A 24097-nucleotide genomic window follows, 5' to 3' on the forward strand; every position below is an offset into this window, starting at 1 on the left:
GAGAAAGCCAGAATCCATAAAATAATTTGGCTGTTTTAAAAAGTGTATTTCGCTTTCTATATTAGTCAGCTCATCCACCTCCTCAGGTTGTCTCAACTGCAGAGATTCTTTTTTTCATACAGTACATAAGTTATATGTAAAAGATATTTATAAGAAATTGAAACTCCAAAAGAACTTCCTGCTTACCCATGGCTCAGGTCATAGTGCACTCTCATCTCAGCGCCTCTAAGGACTCCACTCAGTGAATAAATTCCCATTTTATTTAATGTTAATTTGGATTTATTTCTCCTTGATACATTAGTGATCTCAGAGAAGAAAAGAAAACCCAGATAGTGATCTCAGAGAAGAAACGAAAACCCAGGTAGGATCTCATCTCATCTCATCCTGCTGAAGAGGCCTCAGGGTGAGTTAGGATCAATCTCAGACCCACTAGATCACATGTGGTTATGACAATGGACCTGGGGTTCCATGATGCACACAATTTCACTCAATCTGACACCAGTCCACATTGCATACAACCGGTCATCAATAAATATTTGCTTCGTTATATAGCATAGAGAAAATTAAGAGCTAGCAGGGCCCTTAGAATTTCTTGAGTCCAACTTCATTTTACACATCTTGACTGTTTCCAAGATGACTGTATGGAAAAATTAGGTAGTGAATGAGCTGGAGGAGAAAGACACTGGGTTTCCTAATTTCCTCTTTAGCATTCGTTTCCCTGCCTCCTTCCTGTAGGACCATCGTGCTGAGTAAAGAGAAGGTGTCTAATGCAATCCCAGGCATTTATCTCTATGGTTTGTGTCTGAGAAAGTTGTGGTTCCATCAGTTTGAAACCCTGAATGGAGAGTTCCAATTTGTGTAAATGTCTGAGACCTTGGGCAGGAAGGGAGACTCAGGCTGAGCCACTGTGATTTTACCAGGAAACTCATGCATCACTTACTGTTTTTGTAAGAGTAAGCCAAAGGTGATGGCACCATGTGAACACCTACAAGTATTTCTAAGGACTTTCCTTAAAAAATAAACAAATATATTTAATATCCCAGTTGGGCATCCCTTGAAGGCATGATGAACATAATGTGCATAACTCACAAATTGTTTGCAAAAAAGATAACTGGAATTGGAAGACTTGCAGAGCTGGCAGTCCATGAAGATGGTAGATGAAGGTTTTCTAGGCCAACACTAGGATCATACTAAACCAAGAGCCTATGAAATAATCAAGGAGCTGGAAATTTTGTAAAAGAGATGGCCTTATCTGTGCAAAAATTAATAAATGGAAAAGTGTTATTATAAATAATGGTCATATTTGACCATTACATTCAGTTCTGAGTGTCACACCAAAAAAGTGCAAATATTGATCTAAATAATCTATGTTGGAGAAGACAGAAATTTTCCTGGAGAAGTGTGAGAATTCTTACTTTATGGAGAATTGGTGAAAGAATGGAAGATTCTCAGAACCAAGAAACTCTATACATAAAAACACATTTCATATATACACATATATTAATATATTGAGTTGATGTTCTGATAGCTGTCTTTAAATCTTTCAGGGTAGAGCAGGTAGAAGGAAGATTAGTTGTATTCTTTGTCATTTGAGAGGCTCCATGAATAGGAATCATAGGAAAGGGGATTCCATTTTTGGAAATGAGGTAGTCTTGGTTTCTCAGAGACCATTTCTCTTGATCAGTTCTTTAGGACCAATTTTCTGTTGGTACCATCCCCCAGCACACACAATATTTATGGTTTCCTGGATTTTTTCTCATAGAGGTCATCAGAAGATTCCAAGAAATTCATATGAATGAGAAAAAGATTTTGGAAGAGAGAGATAATTCTGGAAACTCGCAGGACTGGAGAACTTTATTAATGAGTCCTGAGGCAAGAACACTGTAGTGGAGTTTAGGAGAAATATAATGGAGTATGGAATGTGGAGTAGTGTTGAACAGGAAGTGGGAAGCATGACAGGATGGATGGCTAATACTTTAGTGGAAATTCTCCTTAGGCTGTGAGTCAGTAATTGCATTGGAGGACATGCCGTGTATTTTGATTTGAGAAAAGGAAATCACCTCAAGGATAAACTTACATGTGGTCATATTTTCTGAGTTTGCAGCTAGATGTTTTCTCGGGATTTCTACTGAGATTCTACTGCTGATTACACTACTGCTGATTGCACTAATTTGTATAGAGGTATCTGACAGATTTCTTTATACAAATTGGTACAATATTAGGTCAAAAAGTTTCCTACAATTAAAATAGTAATAACAGATGCAAGTTATCCCTGCTCCCTTATAATTTAGATTTGGTCCTTTACTTTTTGTCATAATCATCTTAGCTGAAGGGATAGTCCCCATTTTGACTGTTGGTACTGTCATTCCTTTGGAAAAAACAAGGTCAGGCAACACCACCCAGGAGGAGCAGAGTTGAGATCAGAGGCATTTGAAATATCAAATGATCTTCTCTCTCTTACTGTAATCTTTGTTACATTTTCCTTTTACAAAAGGGTTTTCTCTGCAATAGACAATTGAGGATGGTAGATTTGGTAGAACAGGAAGGAAGTAAATCATGATTCCTACCTGATTTCAAACATGTACACCAGGGCCATTTCTGAATAAATAGCAATAACATCTACCTCTTTTCAGGTTACTAACAGTGACTCAGTAGTGTGTAGGCATATAAACCTTGATCTCCACATTCTTACTGTGCCCTTCATCAGTGATCTAAGATATAATTTGCTTGACCAATTGCTGCCTTTATGCATGTGAGTTCCTCAGAGGCACAGGCTAAGAGAAGATATCCATGAGAGCTTTATTCATGTTCTCATGGCTATAGCTGAACTGTAAATTGAGCATTTATGGGCAACAGAGTATATTAGGGGATATTACTCAGAGGTTAAGACTGGCTTTACTCAGTTTTCCTTCACTTAGTGTAGGAAAAGAGCATTCTGAAACACAGTAACCTGGAATCTCTTCTCCTTTTTCTTACGTTTTCTTTCTGCACAGGTTTCAGCCTGGGAGAGAATGTGGAGCAGCATCCTCCTACCCTGAGTGTCCAGGAGGGAAGCAGCTCTGTTATCAACTACAGTTATTCAGACAATACCTCAGACTGCTTCCTCTGGTATAAGCAAGAACTTGGAAAAGGTCCCCAGCTCCTTATAGACATTCGTTCAAGTGTGGCCACAAAAGAACAAAGAGTCACAGTCTCATTGAATAGGACGGCCGAACATCTCTCCCTGCCCAACAGAGACACCCAGCCTGAAGACTCAGCTGTGTACTTCTGTGCAGCAAGCACACATTGCTTCCCAGGCACCTGCTGCCTCCACTCAAACCTGGAACTGGGGCAGCCCCTGTCCTTTGACATAGACAAACAAATTATGTTTTGTGCTGTTGTTTATCCACAAGTGGAAGCTAACATATTAGACATTAAAAGCATATAAGAGGAAAGGTAAGCTAATGATGACCTGGACAGAGTTAGAACATTGTGTTAGATGACTGATGGTTATGGATTCTTGAAGGCAGTTAGTAATGTTTTATTTTGAAATTTGAGTTTTAAAGATGACTTTACATTTGCTATTCAGAACCCTGTCATACAAATAATTTTTAATACTTTTGCACAGTCTCTTATGGATAAACTTTTAATTCTTGTTTTTCAAATGTTACAAATGTCACTTTTTCCTTGTTATAAAACATTACATGCTAAATACAGAAAATATGTAAAATATAAATAGTGAAATTGATAATTCTGTACCCAGATAATTTATTACTAATGTTTGGTTTGTTCTCTTCTTAAATCTAATGTAAGTAGGATTCTGATTTTTTTCCACTTAAATTTTATATCATGAATTGAGTATTCTCAATTTTAAGTCTCCTCCTCCAACACCTGCTTTTTAATAGCTCTGTGAGAGATTTTCAGAAATCACAAATTTGTTTTAAATTTTCTTCTTCTTCTATATTTCTGGTAAAATTTGAGAGCCCTTTGTATGCATTCTCATTATTTTCTTATTGAGAAAATGTGAGTTGGAATTTTCTTTAGAGCCCAGTAATGGCACATATTGTTTGTATTTTTGACAGAAATTAAAAGAAGTGATTTCTTCAAGAATATGAGTTGAGGATTAGACTCTTTTCAAATTATGTTAGTATGTGTTCATATTTACACTCAAAATTTGGAAGAAAAAGATACATATACAGCATGAACTTTTTTTTTTATTACCATGTAATGTATTATTAGCCCCATGGGTACAGTCTGTGAATTTTCAGGTTTACACTCTTCACAGCACTCACCATAGCACATACGTCTCCAATGTCCATCACCCAACCACCCTCTCCCTACCCCCTTCCCCCCGGCAACCCTCATTTTGTTTTGTGAGATTAAGAGGCTCTTATGGTTTGTTTCCCTCCTGTTCCCATCTTGTTTCATTTATTCCTTTCCTACCCCTCAAACCCCCAACGTTGCCTCACAACTTCCTCATATCAGGGAGATCATATGATAATTGTCTTTCTCTGATTCACTTATTTGGCTCAGTATAATACTCTCTAGTTCCATCCATGTGATCACAAATGGCAAGATTTTTTTCTTTTGATGGCTGCATAGTATTCCACTATATATAGTGGAATACTATATATATATATGTTATATATATATATATATGGATAAAGAAGAATATAAAGAATATAAGAAGAATATAAATATATATGGATAAAGAAGAATATAAAGAAAAAATTATATATATATGCCAACTCTTCTTTATCCATTCGTCTGTTGATGGACATCTAGGTTTTTTCTATAGCTTGCCTATTGTGGACATTGCTACTATAAAATTTGGGTGCATGCGCCCCTTGGATCACTACATTGGTATCTTTAGGCTAAATACCCAGTAGTGCAATTGCTGGGTCGTAAGGTAGCTCTATTTTTCAACTTTTTGAGGAACTTCCATGCTGTTTTCCAGAGTGGTTGCACCAGCTTCCATTCCCACCAACAGTGTAGGCGGGTTCCCCTTTCTCATCCTTGCCAGCATATGTCATTTCCTGACTTGTTAATTCTAGCCATTCTGATTGGTGTGAGGTGGTATCTCATTGTACTTTTGATTTGTATTTCCCTAATGCTGAGTGATGTGGAGCACTTTTTCATGTGTCTGTTAGCCATCTGGATGTCTTTGCAGAAATGTCTGTTTACATCCTCTGACCATTTCTTTTTTTGTTGTTGTTGTTATTTTTTTTTTTTATTTTCAGCATAACAGTATTCCTTGTTTTTGCACCACACCCAGTGCTCCATGCAATTGTCTAGTGTGAAGTGGTGTCTCATTGTGGTTTTAATTTGTATTTCCCTGATGCTGAGTAATGTGGAGCAGTTTTTCATGTATCTGTGGGCCATCTGGATGTCTTCTTTGCAGAAAGGTCTGTTCATGTCCTCTGCCCATTTCTTGATTGGATTATTTGTTCTTTGGGTGTTGAGTTTGCTAAGTTCTTTATAGATTTTGGATACTAGCCCTTTATCTGATATGTCATTTGCAAATATCTTCTCCCATTCTGTTGGTTGTCTTTTGGTTTTGTTAACTGTTTCCTTTGCTGTGCAAAAGCTTTTGATCTTGATGAAGTCCCAATAGTTTATTTTTTGCCCTTGCTTCCCTTGCCTTTGGGGATGTTCCTAGGAAGAAGTTGCTGCGGCTGAGGTTGAAGAGGTTGCTGCCTGTGTTCTCCTCATGGATTTTGATGGATTCCTTTCTCACATGGAGGTCCTTCATCCATTTTGAGTCTATTTTTGTGTGTGGTGTAAAGAAATGGTCCAGTTTCATTTTTCTGCATGTGATTATCCAATTTTCCCAACACCATTTGTTGAAGTGACTGTCTTTTTTCCATTGGATATTCTTTCCTGCTTTGTCGAAGATTAGTTGACCATAGAGTCGAGGGTCTATTGTTACTTATCATTGAAGTATTTCTTCCTGGTGTATGTGGGAAAAATTTCATACACATTCATTATGCACCTTACTCACATCTTGCTAGTGGACTGCAAAAGACATTGAGATTCCCACCAACAGTGTAAGAGGGTTCCCCTTTCTCCACATCCCCTCCAACACATGTTGTTTCCTGTCTTGCTAATTTTGGCCATTCTAAGTGGTGTAAGGTGGTATCTCAATGTGGTTTTAATTTGAATATCCCTGATGGCTAGTGATGATGAACATTCTTTCATTTGTCTGATAGCCATTTGTATGTCTTGATTGGAGAAGTGTCTGTTCATATCTTCTGCCCATTTTTTGATATGATTGTCTGTTTTGTGTGTGTTGAGTTTGAGTTCTTTATAGATCCTGGATATCAACCTTTTGTCTGTACTGTCATTTGCAAATATCTTCTCCCATTCCGTGGGAGCATACCTTTGTTTTGTTGACTGTTTCCTTGGCTGTGCAGAAGCTTTTGATTTTGATGAAGTCCCAAAAGTTCATTTTCGCTTTTGTTTCCTTTGCCTTTGGAGACATATCTTGAAAGAAGTTGCTGTGGCTGATATTGTAGAGGTTACTGTCTATATTCTCCTCTAGGATTCTGATGGATTCCTGTCTCATGTTGAGGTCTTTTATCCATTTTGAACTTATCTTTGTGTATGGTGTAAGAGAATGGTCGAGTTTCATTCTTCTACATATAGCTGTCCAGTTTTCCAAGCACCATTTATTGAAGAGACTGTCTTTTTTCCACTGTATATTTTTTCCAGTTTTGTCAAAGATTATTTGACCATAGAGTTGAGGGTCCATATCTGTGCTCTCTACTCTGTTCCACTGGTCTATTTGTCTGTTTTTATGCCAGTACCAGCCACTTTGGAGAACAGTGTGGAGATTCCTCAAGAAATTAAAAATAGAGCTTCCCTATGACCCTGCAATTGCACCCCTGGGTATTTACCCCAAAGATACAGATGTAGTGAAAAGAACAGCCATCTGTACCCCAATGATTATAGCAGCAATGGCCATGGTCGCCAAACTATGGAAAGAACCAAGATGCCCTTCAACGAACAAATGGATAAGGAAGATGTTGTCCATATACACTATGGAGTATTATGCCTCCATCAGAAAGGATGAATACCCAACTTTTGTAGCAACATGGATGGGACTGGAAGAGATTATGCTGAGTGAAATCAGTCAAGCAGAGAGAGTTAATTATCATATGGTTTCACTTATTTGTGGAGCATCCCAAATAGCATGGAGGACAAGGGGAGTTAGAGAGGAGAAGGGAGTTGAAGGAAATTGGAAGGGGAGGTGAACCATGAGAGACTATGGACTCTGAAAAACAATCTGAGGGTTTTGAAGGGGCGGGGGGTGGGAGGTTGGGGTAACCAGGTGGTGGGTATTAGAGAGGGCATGGATTGCATGGAGCGCTGGGTGTGGTGCAAAAACAATGAATACTGTTATGCTGAAAAAGAAAAAAAAAAGACATTGAGATTAATATTTATTGTAGATATAGCTTGTTAAGAATGTCCCTGTCTTATTTTCATGTTTTGACTGAATTAAATAGTACTTCTTCAGTTTTTAAAAAGTAATTTTTTTAGTGTTGAAGTTTAAATTAATGTAAGGAAGGAATTTGCATAAATAATTGATTTCCTAATCTCCCACCTCTGCTCAGGGGTAGGCTATTTTCTAGACATCTCATATTTTTCCTATGGATGGATGTAATTGATGATTTGGCATGATGAAAATGATCTCTCTTAGCTGAGTTATGGTTGACAGTTATGAGCTACCTGGTTTGTTCTTCTAGGGAAAGTCATTAAGTTTAATTCAGCTTAAACTATCTGAATAAGAAGGGAACCTAGGTGGCTCAGTTGTTAAATATCTGCCTTCACCTCAGGTCATGATCCCATGGTCCTGGGATCAAGTCAAGCACGGAGCCCTCCCAATACACCCCCCAACCCCCCCCCCCCAATAACCCCTCCAAGCCCTGCATCAGGCTCCGTGCTCAGCAGGATACCTGCTTCTCCCTCTCCCACTCCCCTGCTTGTATTCACTCTCTTGCTATCTTTCTTTCTCTGTCAAATATATAAATAAATTTTTTAAAATATCTGAATAAGAAAGGTCAGTACTGTAGCCCAACACCTCAACAAGTTTTGATTATTTGATAACACTACTAGCTCCTGTCTAGTAGAAGCAAGGTGACTGTTGATAGGTCCATTTCCTCCAAGCCTGGTAAAGGAGTCGGAGGGAAGCACAGCTTATATTCTACTGTTTTATTTCTTCTTAAACCAAGTTGGTTGAGAAAGTGGGTACAGTTATTGTTAACTTAACTGCTTTATCATACTTAGGTGAGAATGTATTCAACAGAAGAAAAGACAATGCTTAGTCAGAGTGTGCAGAGTCAATACACAGCTTAGATACAGACACATTCAGGCCTTAAGATTTTTACCATGGCTAGCGGATTTGTTTCCTACCATCTTTGGGCAATTTATCACAGGCTTGTTGGCTTAAAGCGACAGAAATTCTATCATTGTTCTGAAGGCCAGTAGTTGAAATTATTTTCACAGGGCTGATATCATGATGTCAACAGATCTATACCCACTCCAGAGGCTCTGGGGAGAAACTGTTCCTTGCCCCTTTGGCTATGGTTGCTGCTGGCATTTTTTGGCTTGTGACCACACCTCCCAATCTCTGCTTCCATGGTTTCACTGAGTTCTCTTTTTTCCTGTCATCAAGCCTCCCTCGACTTCTCTCTTAAAAGTGTACATGTGAGGGGCACCTGGGTGGCTCAGTGGGTTAAGCCTCTGCTTTCGGCTCAGGTCATGATCTCAGGGTTCTGGGATCAAGCCCCACATCAGGCTCTCTGCTCAGCAGGGAGCCTGCTTCCCCCTCTTTCTCTGTCTACCTGTGATCTCTCTCTCTCTCTGCCTGTCAAATAAATAAATAAATAAATAAATAAAATATTTTTTAAAAAGTGTACATGTGACTGAGTTTGGATCCATATTATCCAGGATTAACTACCCAACTGAGGATCCCTAACTTAATCATATTTTTAACCATTTTTGGTTTTTTTCTCCATTTTTCACCTGATTTTTGTTGTTGTTGTTTTTACCATTTTGCTTAACACAATTGGTATGACTGTTTTTTTCTTTACCAAAATGAGAAAATAATATACATATATTTTTTTTCATGATTCAATTCTGCCTAATATATTATATATATTAGGTTATATTAATATATAATATATATATATTATATATATTAGGCAGAGTTGAGTCATGAAAATAGAAACTACATCAATTATTTTTTTCTCAGTGTTTGAAATTTTTATTAAAGAGACTATATAGAAAAATGGACTATTTTCATGTACAGTTGTATCTGTGAATATTGAATTTTAATATCTAGCATAGATTCATATATCCATGATACAATCATGATAGAGAACAACTTCATTGCTCCACACAAATCCCCTGTTCTATAACTTTGTAATCATACTCTCTCCCATCCATAACTTTTTATACATCTTGCTTGTTTTTTCATATTTTTCTTCTTTAAACATGTCATATGAATGGAGCACAATACCTAATCACTCTGCATCTTAGGGATAGGAAGCACATGCCTTGGGCACAGGTATAACCTCCATGCCTGCTGCCACTCTCAGTGTTTCCTAGTCCTGATTTTATGAAACTTTATGTTAATTTATAGAAATAAGCTATCACTTCAAGTGTTTGGATGGCTTTAAAGATTTAATTCATAGTTCTAGAAAAGAAACACTGTAGCAATCAATAACAGAATGGTTCAGTGGAGTGTTCGAGCAATGCTCCATATGAGATGTCATATATTCAGGTTGAGACATGTTCTTCATAGAAGTCTCATTATACCAACTCTATTCTAAAATTTTCTAACATTTTAAGACAAATTTTATTGATCAAAATTTCCTTTAGTCATTCTAATTGTGGTCTGGTTATTATTTGGCTTTTCCAGGCATTGGCACAAAATAACATGTCCAATAATGTTTCACTTTTGTTGCACTACCAATGGCTTAGTAAAGGTGAACTACAGCATTAGAATGGGTATGGTCTCTAATAAAGGCTATACTCAAGTTATTGTATTAGTAAAAGAACAAAATCAGGTAATTCAGAAATATGTAAGTATTATTAAAATGGGAATATATTCCTAAAAGGACAAAGAAACAAAAGAATCTACAGAAGAGTATGATAATCAGTGTTGCCAAATATCTGATACCTCTTCTAATGTCCTTGGATGGAGCTATCGGCTTCATGCTGTAAATGTTTGTTTGACATTTCTTGGGTCAGCACTCACTTTCATGAAATGTCTGCTTCTGCTGATGCTCTTGAGAACCTCAGTTTAAGATCTCTAACATGAGGGGCACCTTGGCGGCTGTTGGTTAGGCCTCTGACTCTTGATCTCAGCTTAGGTCTTGATCTCAGGTTGGTGAGTTCAAACCTTGTGTTGGGTTCTACACTGGGCATGAAGCCTACTAAAAAAAGAAAAAGGAAAGAAAGAAAGAAAGAAAGAAAGAAAGAAAGAAAGAAAGAAAGAAAGAAAGAAAGAAAGAAAGAAAGAAAGAAAGAAAAGATTACTCTAATATGAGCAAGATTTCCCATTCCTGTTAATGAAGACTGCATGATGCTGTACTAGTTGGTACACACGTAACCACGATTCCATTTCTGGTAGTTTGTCTGCTGAACTGGTAATAAAAAGTGCCTAATAAGGTTATTTCTCATGTCTCAATCTCAGTCTCTCTCTGAGATTTTGTTTAGAGCTGATTAAATGAAAGGCCAGGAGAGTATTCTGTGCCTGGGATGGAAGGAAAAGTGTCAAGAGTTTATTTATCTAGTTAGTTTGTGAAAGGTTGGGTTGGGACATTCTGAGTTATGTGGGCTACAGGGAACAGTTTATGGTAAGACAGTGCAGGACTTCATGAAGAAAGGATGTGGCTAAAGGATGTGGCTAAAGCTAACATGTACTAGGCCACAGTAGTCCAAGTGTATCTCTTAACATAACTCATTTAAGTTTTTATATTCTATTTTTTGTTTCCATTATAAGAGAGGATTGGGGGCGAGGGTGATAGGAAAAGTGAAGTTTCTATGTGAGGGCTAACTGACCAAACTGTCCCAGAGAAATGTTTTCCACTACATAGAGATAAATTGAAATGGCACCGGTGTGAAACACAAAATTCAGTTGATTACTTTTTAAAATATTTTATTTATTTATTTGACAGAGAGGAGAGAGAGAGTGAGCACAAGCAGAGGGAGCAGCAGAGGGAAAAAGAGAAGTAGGTTCCCCACTGAGGAGAGAGCCCAATGAGGGGTTCAATTCTAGGACCCTGAGATCATGACATAAGCCAAACATAGACACTTAACTGACTGAGCAAGCCAGGTACCTCAAAATCCAGTTGATTTTTAACTTTTGTGATTGGTGTTATTTTCTGATGGGAGAGGGCTTCAATCCATGCAATAAATAAAACACCATTATTACTACATACACATAGATGATGCAGGGAATGAAATTGTGTAAGATCCTTTTAGAGATACTCAAATACCTCCTTGGGACAGATTTCCAGACCATATTCCACATTTCCAGATTTTATGGGATTTTGTCAGTTCCAAGAGACATATGAAGAGCCCATCATCTACTTTCCTAGAAACGTTTTCCCACCAGTGTTCATTTAACGTTGCGTCCAGTATGCCCCTACTGCGATGTGTTGTCTCTGACAGATTTTAGTAAGTGTTTGTTGGCAATCATTTGCCTCTACCAGGATGTTATCCTGACTTTGATACATCTTGTTCTCATGGATCAAACAAATCAGTCATTTTTAATGATTCTTTACAAAATTGGGGTCAAATTTTCTACACCTAAGATGCAATTATTAAACTTTTCCATGGACTTTGTCTTTATGTTCTATAAAAGGCTCTTGCATAAGAACCTTGATCAGAAAGGTATGCTTGTACAATAACCTCCTCATTTTTCCCTGCTTTACAGGGTCCTTTGTATTGTGAGACTTTGTCTTTATGGCAAAAAAATTTTTTGAGTAGCATAAAGACATTAAAAAAATTCATGTATTTTCTGTCCCTTTCTAATAGAATGCATGAGAGGGTTAAGGAAAGGTAGAACATTAAGAAACTTCATTATCTTTATAGTATTTGAAAACTGTGTCCTACATTAAAAACATATTGCCTGAGACTGACTACACAATTTTTTTTTTGTTTAAAGTGGAGCACCTGAGAGATATCCACTAGTTCAGCTACTAGAATTAGCGTTGCTTCTGCTAAGGGACTGGGTCTTATAAAGGGGTCTAGAGTACTAATTTCATGACCAGGCTGGTATTATCTTCTTCAATGTTTAACATAAAATTATTTTTAAAAAATCTATTAGCTTGTAATTTGATGTGGGAGTGTCCAAAAGATCTGTTCAGCACATGGGCACTTCTTGAATGACAGAAGCACAATTATGAGATTCCTTTCATTGAGAAATATATTAAAGTTGAATGATAGGAGGAGAAATTAATAATATTTTTCATTTACTCAGCTAGCTGGGCATTTTAGATAGTTATCATCTATCCCTTAGAGAGGAGGCCACTTTGTACGTTATGTGGTTCCATCATGTTTCATGCAGACATATACAATGCAAGCTTTGAAGATGCTTCAAACAATTTAGCTGAGGCTACAGTGATTTCGAGGCAAGGATGTTAAGTCTTGGCTGCTGTATCAAGAGACAGACAATAATAGGCAATGGATCTTTGCTGTTTGCTATGATGTGGAGGAATGTCCTTAGAGCACAGTCTTACTTTTAACATACATACACAGATAAAGTTCTATTACAATAAATTATTATATGATCAACAGTTATGTGGAGGAGTATAGGGTCACCTAGAGTATATTCCCTTTAGAACTGAACATACAAACATGGAAGCTTACTGTGGTAAGGGAAGGGAGGCAAGGGAAAAACATAATTTCAAAGGCTTGATAACCTAATGATCAAACTCTGGTGTATATTTTGGCCTTTCTGAACAGAGCTGAGCTGTGGAAACTGAACAGTAAGGAGAAGACCTTGTGACAGGTCTATTATCTGAGAGCTGCAACCTGAACTCTTCAGCAAAGGATGATTAGAGTTTTCTACTTTTGGCCTCAACATAGGCATCTGAACAGATCTGAGTAGTGAGGAGGAACACTGGCATAACAACAGGTACCTTGAAAGAGTTACAATGAATGTCTAAGCACTTTGCCTTCTTATCACAACATAATTTATTTCTACCTTAGGTGATAGAGCAGCATAGGTGATAGAGCAGCATATATAATGTGAGGAAACATGATTCTCAATCATATGTTGTTTTCATAATACATTACATGGAATTTTTTTTGAAGATTTTATTTATTTATTTGACAGAGATCACAAGTAGGCAGAAGCAGGCGGGGTGGGGGGAGGGAGGCTCCCTGCTGAGCAGAGAGTCAGATGTGGGTTTGATCCTAGGACACTGGGATCATGACCTGAGTCAAAGGCAGAGGATTTAAACCTCTGAGTCCCCCAGGCACCCCACATGGAGTATTTTTAAGTAAGTGCCACCCATCCATATTCATTACAGATGCAATGATTGAACATAACATAGTTAAACCATCAATCCTCATTTCAGTGTAAAATTTTACTCATTCATTTTCAGATATAATTGTTTCCAATTTAAGGGTTGTTGAATGCAAAAGGATGTAGGGTAGTGAGACTTTCACTGGGACATGAGAATTATGACATGACCCACACACTTGCTCTACCAGGAAACCCCTGTTTCTTATTCTGGGGCCACAGCAGCACATACCCAGCAATTCTTCCCTCACCCTGTCAGGCTCCCCTCACAATGCCAAGCCCTTATTTTGAAGAAGAAGAAGAAGACATTTTCCATCTCGTGGGAGAACTCGAACATGTTGTTCTCCAGGCTTCTGAAGGTGGTCATGGCTTCCATGTGGCTAGGTAGGAAGAAGCCCTGTGGAAATGTGCCTCCTCTATGATCTAAAACAGGGGAGATAGGCAACTTTGTGGGTATTGTGGGAAGGAGGCTTGTTTCCACCTGCAGGAAACAGCCTGAGCTAAACTTCCTCTACGTGTCTGGAGATGAATGTTTATAGGTCTTTAAAGAAGATGTGTCCCTCTCCAGAACTTTATTCTGATAATCCTTAGAAGTGTTTTTATTTTCTTTAGTTTTTAAAAATAAATGATCATAAAATGGGAGCTAACGAAGTGCTTGTTTTTGTCTTTTGTGTATTGTAGAAAAAGACCAGTTTTTAAAAATTTGTTTAGTCACAGGGATGTTTTCCCATGCAGACTCCAGACTTTCTTCCCTGATATTTGATGACCATCTTGGCTGGAGGGCAGTTATCACAAATGAAATCTCACAAACCGGTGTGGGACTGGCTATGACAAAACCATGGTGGGGAGTTTAAAAATTTATAAACTTGTGATTATATTATTATAGTAATTAGATAAGTGTGATTATATTTTCCTAGGGTTAATATTTTTCACTTTTCAAATGATTTTGAAATGCAGGGATATTTGACTATTGCAAAGATAATGTGAGGTTTTTCTCCTAAAAAGCTTTGATTAAAAATATTGCATCCCTTACAATTGGTATGATTTAGGACTGAGGAAATATTATATTCTAGTAATAGTGATTCCTCATCAAAAGCTGTTTATTCATTATTTTTGTAATTTAGCAAATACACAGTGAGCGTGTAATGAATGACAGTCCTTGTTCCACATGTGGGGTGCATGTCTGAAAACTGAAGAATAATGATGTGACTTCTTATTACTTCCTTTTATTTCAAGTTAAAACACTTTTATGACATTCTATTGGATTATTGGCTGGCTCTAAATGGATATATGAAAATATTTTTTTAAAAAAAGCTGTTCTAAAATGCTCAATAAAATGGGTGTCTTCTCAGCTACAGAAATTCCCTGGGATGTGTGTTAAAGAATTTCCACACCAGGTAGAGTAAGAAGAACAAAATAGACCTAAGGGGTCAGGATTGCTCTTGTTCAGGCTTCCAAAAGCCACCTGAAGCCTGACATGTGATGCATGGAGTCAGAGCTGTAAGGGATGGCTGCCTTGGGGAGAATTCTGGCCAACATGCACGCATTTCAGTCCCTGTCCACCAGGGGGTGCAGCTTCCTACCACAATCACATTTCCTGAGTGAACTGTGGGCGTCCACTGATCATTTCTGTCACTCCAACCTTCTCCATGGTAAGAATGAAGAACATTATTTAGGTGACACTCCAAAGATGAAGTGTTCTCCAGTCTTCGTGACTGTGTTACTCTTGATGCTTGGTAAGTAAAATACCTCTTAAAATTTGGATTCTTTTTTCCATTGTGTCAGCAAAATGCTTACTTGTAATTTCTCCAAGAGCTTATACATAAGGTGACACAGGTCTCCTTTCTTTTTCCTCAGGACAAACCCATGGAGACTCAGTGACACAGATGGAGAGCCAAGTGACCCTCTCAGAAGAGGCTTCCCTGACTATCAACTGTACTTATACAACAACAGTTTACCCCACTCTTTTCTGGTATGTCCAGTATCCAGGAGAAGGTCTAGAGCTCCTCCTGAAAGCCTCGAGGGACAAGGAGAAGGGAAGCAACAAAGGATTTGAAGCCACCTACAACAAAGATTCCAAATCCTTCCACTTGGAGAAAGGCTCAGTGCAAGCCTCAGATTCAGCTGTGTACTACTGTGCCCTGAGTGACACAGTGACAGGGACTGCAGGGGGAGCTGAGCGCAAACTTTGAGCAGAAGAGGGGGCTGGATGCTGAGCTTCTCTGCCTGATTGACTCTGATTCCAGCACAATCTGTTGTTTGTCTGTCAGTGTCTGATTGGTACAAAAATCATACAAATGACTAGAGCATAAGAACCAGAAGTAACATTCCCCAAACCCAGCTGTTTCTTAGTGACACTGAGACCAATTTCATGCCAAGAGTTCCTCAGCCAGAACATAAGTACTTTCAAGGTAAAGCCGCATAACAAATGAAGTGGTCTCTTGCTAATCCTTGCGGTGAATGTCCAGCCACACAAGTTGTTCAGGGCACCCTGGTGGGTGTTGCTGTGTCTATGACACTTTCGGAGACACACAATGTGCCTGCGAAGGTGGCCCCTGCCCAGTGTCTTCCTGACAAAGTTCGGCAGGAGAGGTGATGTGGGAGCTTCAGCTCCAAACCAGGTTTTAGTAGAGAAAGAAGGAAAGGGAGGAAAGGAGGAGAAACACATGTACCTGAGCAAGGAAAAGAGAGACCAGGAACCTCGGCCCTGCTTTCTTTTCTAGTGAATAAGGTGGCAGACTTGGGCTGATATTCAACATGTAGGCTTGGGAGCAGAAACAGAGGGGAAGATATGGCTCATGTCCTGACCAGTTAAACAGATCAGTTGGCTTTCTGACAGTAAGAACTCAAGTGTGATTGTTCTCAGTGCCCAGAAAATATGGTGAGAGAAAATGCTTTTTCACTATTGATTTCTCTAACTTCTGTTTTGCAAACTCTCACAGAGGGCCACAAATTATGGGATTGGGAGAATTTATGGGAGTCAGTATATTGTGTAAAGAATAATCGAAAAGAATAAATATTGTGAAAATGTCTATGCTACCTAAAGCAATCTACACATTTAATGCAATTGTTATCAAAGTATCATCCATCTTTTTCAAAGAAATAGAACAAATAATTCTAAAATTTATATGGAACCAGAAAAGACCTCAAATAGCCAAAGGGATATTGAAAAAGAAAGCCAAAGTTGGTGGCATCACAATTCCGGACTTCAAGCTCTATTACAAAGCTGTCATCATCAAGACAGCATGGTACTGGCACAAAAACAGACACATAGATCAATGGAACAGAATAGAGAGCCCAGAAATAGACCCTCAACTCTGTGGTCAACTAATCTTCGACAAAGCAGGAAAGAATGTCCAACGGAAAAAAGACAGCCTCTTCAATAAATGGTGTTGGGAAAATTGGACAGCCACATGCAGAAAAATGAAATTGGACCATTTCCTTACACCACACACAAAAATAGACTCAAAATGGATGAAGGACCTCAATGTGAGAAAGGAATCCATCAAAATCCTTGAGGAGAACACAGGCAGCAACCTCTTCAACCTCAGCCGCAGCAACTTCTTCCTAAGAACATCGCCAAAGGCAAGGGAAGCAAGGGCAAAAATGAACTATTGGGATTTCATCAAGATCAAAAGCTTTTGCACAGCAAAGGAAACAGTTAGCAAAACCAAAAGACAACTGACAGAATGGGAGCAGATATTTGCGAACGACATATCAGATAAAGGACTAGTGTCCAAAATCTATAAAGAACTTAGCAACCTCAACACCCAAAGAATAAATAATCCAATCAAGAAATGGGCAGAGGACATGAACAGACCTTTCTGCAAAGAAGACATCCAGATGGCCAACAGACACATGAAAAAGTGCTCCATATCACTCGGCATCGGGGAAATACAAATCAAAACACCTCACACCTCTGTTTTTGTGCCAGTACCATATCACCTCACACCAGTCAGAATGGCTAAAATCAACAAGTCAGGAAATGACAGATGCTGGCGAGGATGCGGAGAAAGGGGAACCCTCCTACACTGTTGGTGGGAATGCAAGCTGGTGCAACCACTCTGGAAAACAGCATGGAGGTTCCTCAAAATGTTGAAAATGGAACTGCCCTATGATCCAGCAATTGCACTACTGGGTATTTACCCTAAAGATACAAACGTAGTGATCCGAAGAGTCACGTGCACCCAAATGTTTATAGCAGCAATGTCCACAATAGCCAAACTATGGAAAGAACCTAGATGTCCATCAACAGATGAATGGATAAAGAAGATGTGGAATATATAAACAATGGAATACTATGAAGCCATCAAAAGAAATGAAATCTTGCCATTTGCAACAACATGGATGGAACTAGAGCGTATCATGCTTAGCGAAATAAGTCAAGCGGAGAAAGACAACTATCATATGATGTCCCTGATATGAGGAAGTGGAGATGCAACATGGGGGGTTAAGGGGGTAGGAGAAGAATAAATGAAACAAGATGGGATTGGGAGGGAGACAAACCATAAGTGACTCTTAATCTCACAAAACAAACTGAGGGTTGCTGGGGGGAGGGGGGTTGGGAGAAGGGGGGTGGGGTTATGGACATTGGGGAGGGTATGTGCTTTGGTGAGTGCTGTGAAGTGTGTAAACCTGGCGATTCACAGACCTGTACCCCTGGGGATAAAAATATATTATATGTTTATAAAAAATTAAAAATTAAAAATTAAAAACAAGAATAATCGAAAATCAATGTCTATGTTGCACTAAAAGACTTTGCCAATATTGTGGCAAGCTTTTTAGATTATCATCTCCTTATCCACAGATTTTATGAGTAAGCTATGATCAGAATATTAATATATTTCCTATTGCATTAGTTATATATTCTTGGTATAATGTAATTTTTCTTTAATTCTTTTAAAGCATCAATTTTATTTTCAAGGGTGTATAAATATAAATGCAAGTGAAACTATACTTTAAACAATCCAAAAGGGTATATAATAAGAATTGTCCTCAGATATTTGGATAAATGTGGTAAACTGGGGCGGGGGGGTTGCAGGCTGGCTCTTTCAGGAGAACTGTGACTCCAGATCTCATGGTTGTAAATTTGAGACCCATGTTGGGGGTTGAGGTTGCTTAAAAATATAATCTTTAATAAAACTCCATTATTAACCCATATTAATAATACACATTTACCTCTTGAATTCTTTAAAACAGAACAGACACTTCCAGTCTCCTCATGATATAAGCTGCTTTTTAATAATATACCCCCGAGCCTCTTCCCATAGCCAAGTTTGATTGCTTGCAGTTCGTGAACTGTCTATTTGGTGTGTGCACATGACACTTTTATTAATTACCACTTTGGTGAGGTTCCCTGGATTGATCTGGGATATTCCTAAGTTTTTGACACCAACATTTGGTGGTACTAGTGTTTTAGATTTTGGCCATTATAACAGGTGAGACCTGTAGGGTCTTATTTTTTTTTTAATTTAATCTGTAAAATGTAAAGAACACTTACCAGGAGACAGAACCTCTGGGATTTTTAAGTGTACGATATGTGATTTTGGGAATAGGTACAATGTTGTTCAGCAACTCTCTATTCTTTCATCTTGCTCATGGATCAGTAACTCCCCATTATCCTATGCCCAGAGACCATGGTAATCTCTTTTTTGATTCACTCTTTGATTCTTTGACTATCATAGATACCACATTTAAGTGGAATCATGCATTATTTGTCTTACTGTGACTGGTTTATTTTAGTTAGCATAATGGCTTCAAGATTCATCCACATGTTTGCTTATTGTAGGATTTCCTTTTCTTTTTTTGTTCTCTTTAAGGCTGAATAGTACTCCACTTATGTATTGAGCACACTTTCTTTATCCATTCATCTGTTTTTGGACATCCAAGTTGTTTCCCTAATTGGTTACTGTGAACAGTGGTGTAATGAACATAGGAGTGCTTAATATCTTTCCAAGATCCCGAGTTCATTTAAAAAAAAAAGATTTTATTTATCCATTTGACACATACACAGAGAAAGAATAAACACAAACAGGGGGCAACATAGAGAAAGGGAGAAGCAGACTCCCTGTTGAGCAGGGAGCCCAATGTAGGGCTCAATCACAGGACGCTGAGATCATGACCCTAGCCAAAGGCAGACACTTAACTGCCTGAGCCACCTAGGTGTCTCTCATTTTTTTTCTTTCTTTTTTTCTTTTGAGAGAGAGAGAGTTGGGGGTGGGGAGGGTCAGAGGGAAAGAGAGACTCTTAAGCAGGCTCCACGCTCAGCACAGAGCCCACCATGGGGCTCCACCTCAGGACACTGAGATCATGACCTCATTCCACATCAAGAGTGAGATGTTTAATCAGCTGAGTCATTCAGGTGCCCCTCAATTTTTTTTTGACAAATACTCAGAAGTAGGATTTCTGGATCACATTGTAGTTCTATTTTCAACTTTTTGAAGAACCTCTATACTGTTTTCCATGGTTACACCATTTTGCATTCCCACCAACAGTGTACAGTGTTCCAATCTCTTCAATCATAAAAGACATCATAAAGGTTTATCCATGTTCTCATCTATTCTTTCACCAAAAAGAGGAAGGGAGAAAATGATCACATTCTTCATAAGATTTTGCACAATGACCCAAAGTACAAGCATTTCTACCTCCTCTGGGATCAGATAGTTTTTACTTTTATTCCTCTTAGGGTCCCACTCGTTGATTCTAACTATGTACCTTTCTCTTTCCCCTGTAGACTGTAAACTATTATATTATCCACTTTTATGTATTATCTTAAAAAGTTCATTCATGGGGGCACCTGGAAGGCCTCTGCCTTCGGGGGCACCTGGGTGGCTCAGCTGGTTGAGTGACTGCCTTCGGCGCAGGTCATGATCCTACAGTCCCGGGATCGAGTCCCACATCAGGCTCCCTGCTCGGCAGGGAGTCTGCTTCTCCCTCTCATCTCTCTCCTCTCATGCTCTCTCTCTCTCTCCCAAATAAATAAGTAAAATCTTAAAAAAAAAAAAAAAAAAAAAAAAAAAAAAAGAGCCTCTGCCTTCAGCTTGGGTCATGATCCCAGGGTCCTGGGATGGAGCCCTGCGTCCGTCTCTCTGCTCAGCGGGGAGCCTACTTCCCTTCTCCTCTCTGCCTGCCTCTCTGCCTACTTGTGGTCTATCTGTGAAATAAATAAATAAAGTCTTAAAAAAAAAAGTTCATTCATTCACTCACTCACAGATTTTATTTAAATTCCAGTTACTTAACATACAGTGCTGTATTAGTTTCAGGTGTACGATATAGTGACTCAACACTTCCACAGAACACCTGGTGTTTGCTCATTGGGACAAGGGCACTGCTTCATCTCCTCACCTATTTAACCAATCCCCAGCCTCTTCCTCGGGTAACCATCAGTTTGTTCTGTTTAATGACGAATCTGTTTCTTGATTTATCTCTCTCTGTCTTATTTTTTTCCTTTTCCTTATTTGACTTGTTTCTTAAATTCCACATGAGTGAAATCATATGGTATTTGTCTTTCTCTGACTGACTTATTTCCCTTAATATTATGCTCTCCAGCTCTATCTATGTTGTCGCAGATGGCAAGATTTCATTCTTTTAAACTGCTGAATAATATTTCATTATTCTTATATATATTCGTAGCTCTAGTAAATTACCTCAATTGAAACTAAGGGCTCAATAAGTATTTATGGATTTCTTTTGAACTAAGGTAATGAAATCAAATAAGTAGCACAAGATGAGACTACCAAATTATCTTTTATATCCATTTCCATTAAATTCCCTTTTAAAAGTAGGATTTGGTCCACTTTTAATCCTTGCCAATCTAAGCAGTAATTTTAGTTTCTGACCATGGGCATTTCCTTTGTTAGGAACCTTGGAATGAATGGGGCTGGGGGCTGTGTCTGCAGAGTTGCTTCCTCTGGGGTGTCTTTGCTGACAGCTTCATTACTCTAGGGGGCACTCTAGGCTTTACCAGAAATAAAGATTTTTCTGATGGTCCAAGGTTGAACAGTTAAAAGAAAGAACAGATATCATGTGAGCCAGTCCAATTATAGATAGCAAAGGTGTGGGAGAGGGGGGACTGTGTTTGTGTAAAGCTCATCTCCGGTTTTAGGTTCTGCCATTGCATATCAACCTCAGACATCTGAGGCCATGTCTCTAGAAATCCACTGTACAGATAATTCTTCACAGGTACCGGGAAAGGAATATTTCTGGGCAGTGTGAGCATGGAAACTCAACAGAAAACACCTCTTAATTAATATGAATAAAATACCCCAAACTTACTGGCCTTGAAATTATTTCAAAACTCTGCTGAGAGTGGAGGAAGCAAGAATGAGGAAAAGAAGAGAGGAAACAATAAGGAAAACAAAGAGAAGGAAAGGGAGAGGACAACATTGACTTTGAACAGCAATGAGTGGCCCAGTCAGACTCAGCTGTGTGGATGAGCAGGTCCATGAATTGCACAGGAGGGATGGAGCTGTGAAAGTTAGAGAGGACATTGTGCAGACCTCTTAATTTTCATCAGCCAAATTATTATTGCAATAATAATCAATACAGATTGTGACTGTCTGTCTTGGTTTCTAGAACTGTCTTGATTTCAGAAATTATGGTTACTTCTGCAATATATAACGCATGATGTCAGATCTCTTTCCTTTACCAGTATTTTCATATAGTGGAATTCTCACGTAGTCTCACAAACTATGCACATTGGGGAATGGAGACACTTTGCATTGTGATTTTTCAAGGTTTTGTGGAATCCCCATTAGGCCTTGAATCTTTTAGAAATATCATTCACCTTTCTTCACACACTAACTCACAAATCCCTTACATGAAGTGTTTTAAGAAAAAAAATTATCCTCCTATATTAGTATTGCCCTTACCTCCCTGCACTGTTGGCCAGTACAGTTTTGGAGACATAAGCGTGCCCTGTCCTGGGCCACTGTGGGTGAAGTCTGGAGTTCTGTGAATGACAGGGCTAAGGTGTGATTGGTGCTCGGTGGTTCTGTTGAAAGGGATTGACTGTAAGACACAGTTTCTCTGAATCCAAGACTTTACGCTCTGCAGTAGGCAGAAGTACCTCATCACGTAGACAAGGAATCATGAGGAGACATTGGGGAGCTCTACTGGGGCTCCTGTGCATCCAGGTTTGCTGTGAGTGGGGTGTGAGTGGGGGCGTTCCTCATGGGTACTCGGGTGGAGTCCACAGCCCACAGCCCATAGTGGTGGGGGAACTCCAAGAGGGTCCTACTACCTCAGCGGTGTGTCTTGGGATATTTTGCAAGTTTGGGAATTGCATCGGCGACCCCCAAGACACCTCACTTGTGTTTGTTTTTTCTCTTTCCACACAGGGGTGAGAGGGATGACGGTGGAGCAGAGCCCTTCAGCCCTTAGGCTCCAGGAAGGAGACAGCTCTACTCTCAAATGCAATTTTTCCGAAACTGCGCGCAGTGTGCAGTGGTTCCGACAGCACCCCAGGGGCGACGGTCTCATGGGGCTGTTTTACATAGCTTCAGGGATGAAGCAGAGTGGGAGGTTAAACTGCACAGTGAATACTAAAGATCGGTCCAGCACCCTCCACATCGGGGCCTCCCGACTGGAAGACTCAGCCACCTACCTGTGTGCAGCCCAGGCACACACCTGCAGCCTGCACCCAAACTGCAGCTGGGCCTGCAGGCCCCGCCCTTCCCCAGGGTGGGCACTTGCTTCAACTGCAGCCTTTGCACATTTCCAGATTTTCAGATTTATGTGACAGCATGTTTTTCCTTCTAAAATTAGACCCATCGGGGTTGTCATTTCACATTCCTTGCCTGTTTCTTCCCCCAGAAAGCCCTTTGCTGGTAAAAAGCTCTATCATGGCAGCATTGGAGCAAGTGACAGAGATGCCCATATCCAGTACCCTGGGAACACAGATGTCCTTGCAGTCAGCATATAAGTTATTTGTAAGTAGTCAAATAGAAATGTCTTGAACAATTAGAAGATCTTGAACAAACAGAGGGATCGGACTAAATTTTTTAGTTACTGTAGATTTTTTTTTTATTTTCAAAGAATAGTAAGGAGAATGTATGTAACATTTTTTAAGTTTGTGTTTAGCTTTTTCACTATGGGAAATACAAATATAATAAAATAATTTTATCGAGGGTCAGGCACTCTACTTGTCTCATTACATATATTTTCTATTTCAGTAAGGTAATACACTGTAAATAGGCATGCTCATTTTACTTGCAAATAAAGGGAGGATTTTAGAGCATAAGTGACTTGGTGGAATCAAATTAGTGAATCTGAGGTGACATGAGAGCTTATTCTCTGAGTACCTCATCTAGAAGACTGTAGAATCATAAAATCTGAATGATGTCCTTGATCAATTCGTATGATGTGTTGACATATATCACTGACAGAAGTATCCATTTCAGTAGTTTCTAAACAGCACCTTGTGGAGAAGAGCTCATGGAAGTTTTCATTCTGTTCAATGAAAATCTATTGTTCTTCCTTGTATTTTGAATGGATCTATTTTCATGATTATGTAAAATCACTTCCAGTTTGGAAAAGGGAGTCGGAAGCTTCCAGGACAACCCTAAATGATCCTCTTCTCTG

General features: G+C 39.0%; 1 gene segment (V, D, J or C); it reads left to right on the forward strand.

Moving 5' to 3' along the window:
• Positions 1–15146: 15146 nt before the first annotated feature.
• Positions 15147–15708, forward strand: LOC131837189 (T cell receptor alpha variable 9-2-like). The segment is given in 2 exon segments: positions 15147–15252; positions 15374–15708. Coding segments are annotated over 2 exon segments (381 nt in total).
• Positions 15709–24097: the final 8389 nt, after the last annotated feature.

The sequence above is a fragment of the Mustela lutreola genome, chromosome 7 (assembly GCF_030435805.1).
Source record: "Mustela lutreola isolate mMusLut2 chromosome 7, mMusLut2.pri, whole genome shotgun sequence".
Lineage (NCBI taxonomy): Eukaryota > Metazoa > Chordata > Mammalia > Carnivora > Mustelidae > Mustela > Mustela lutreola.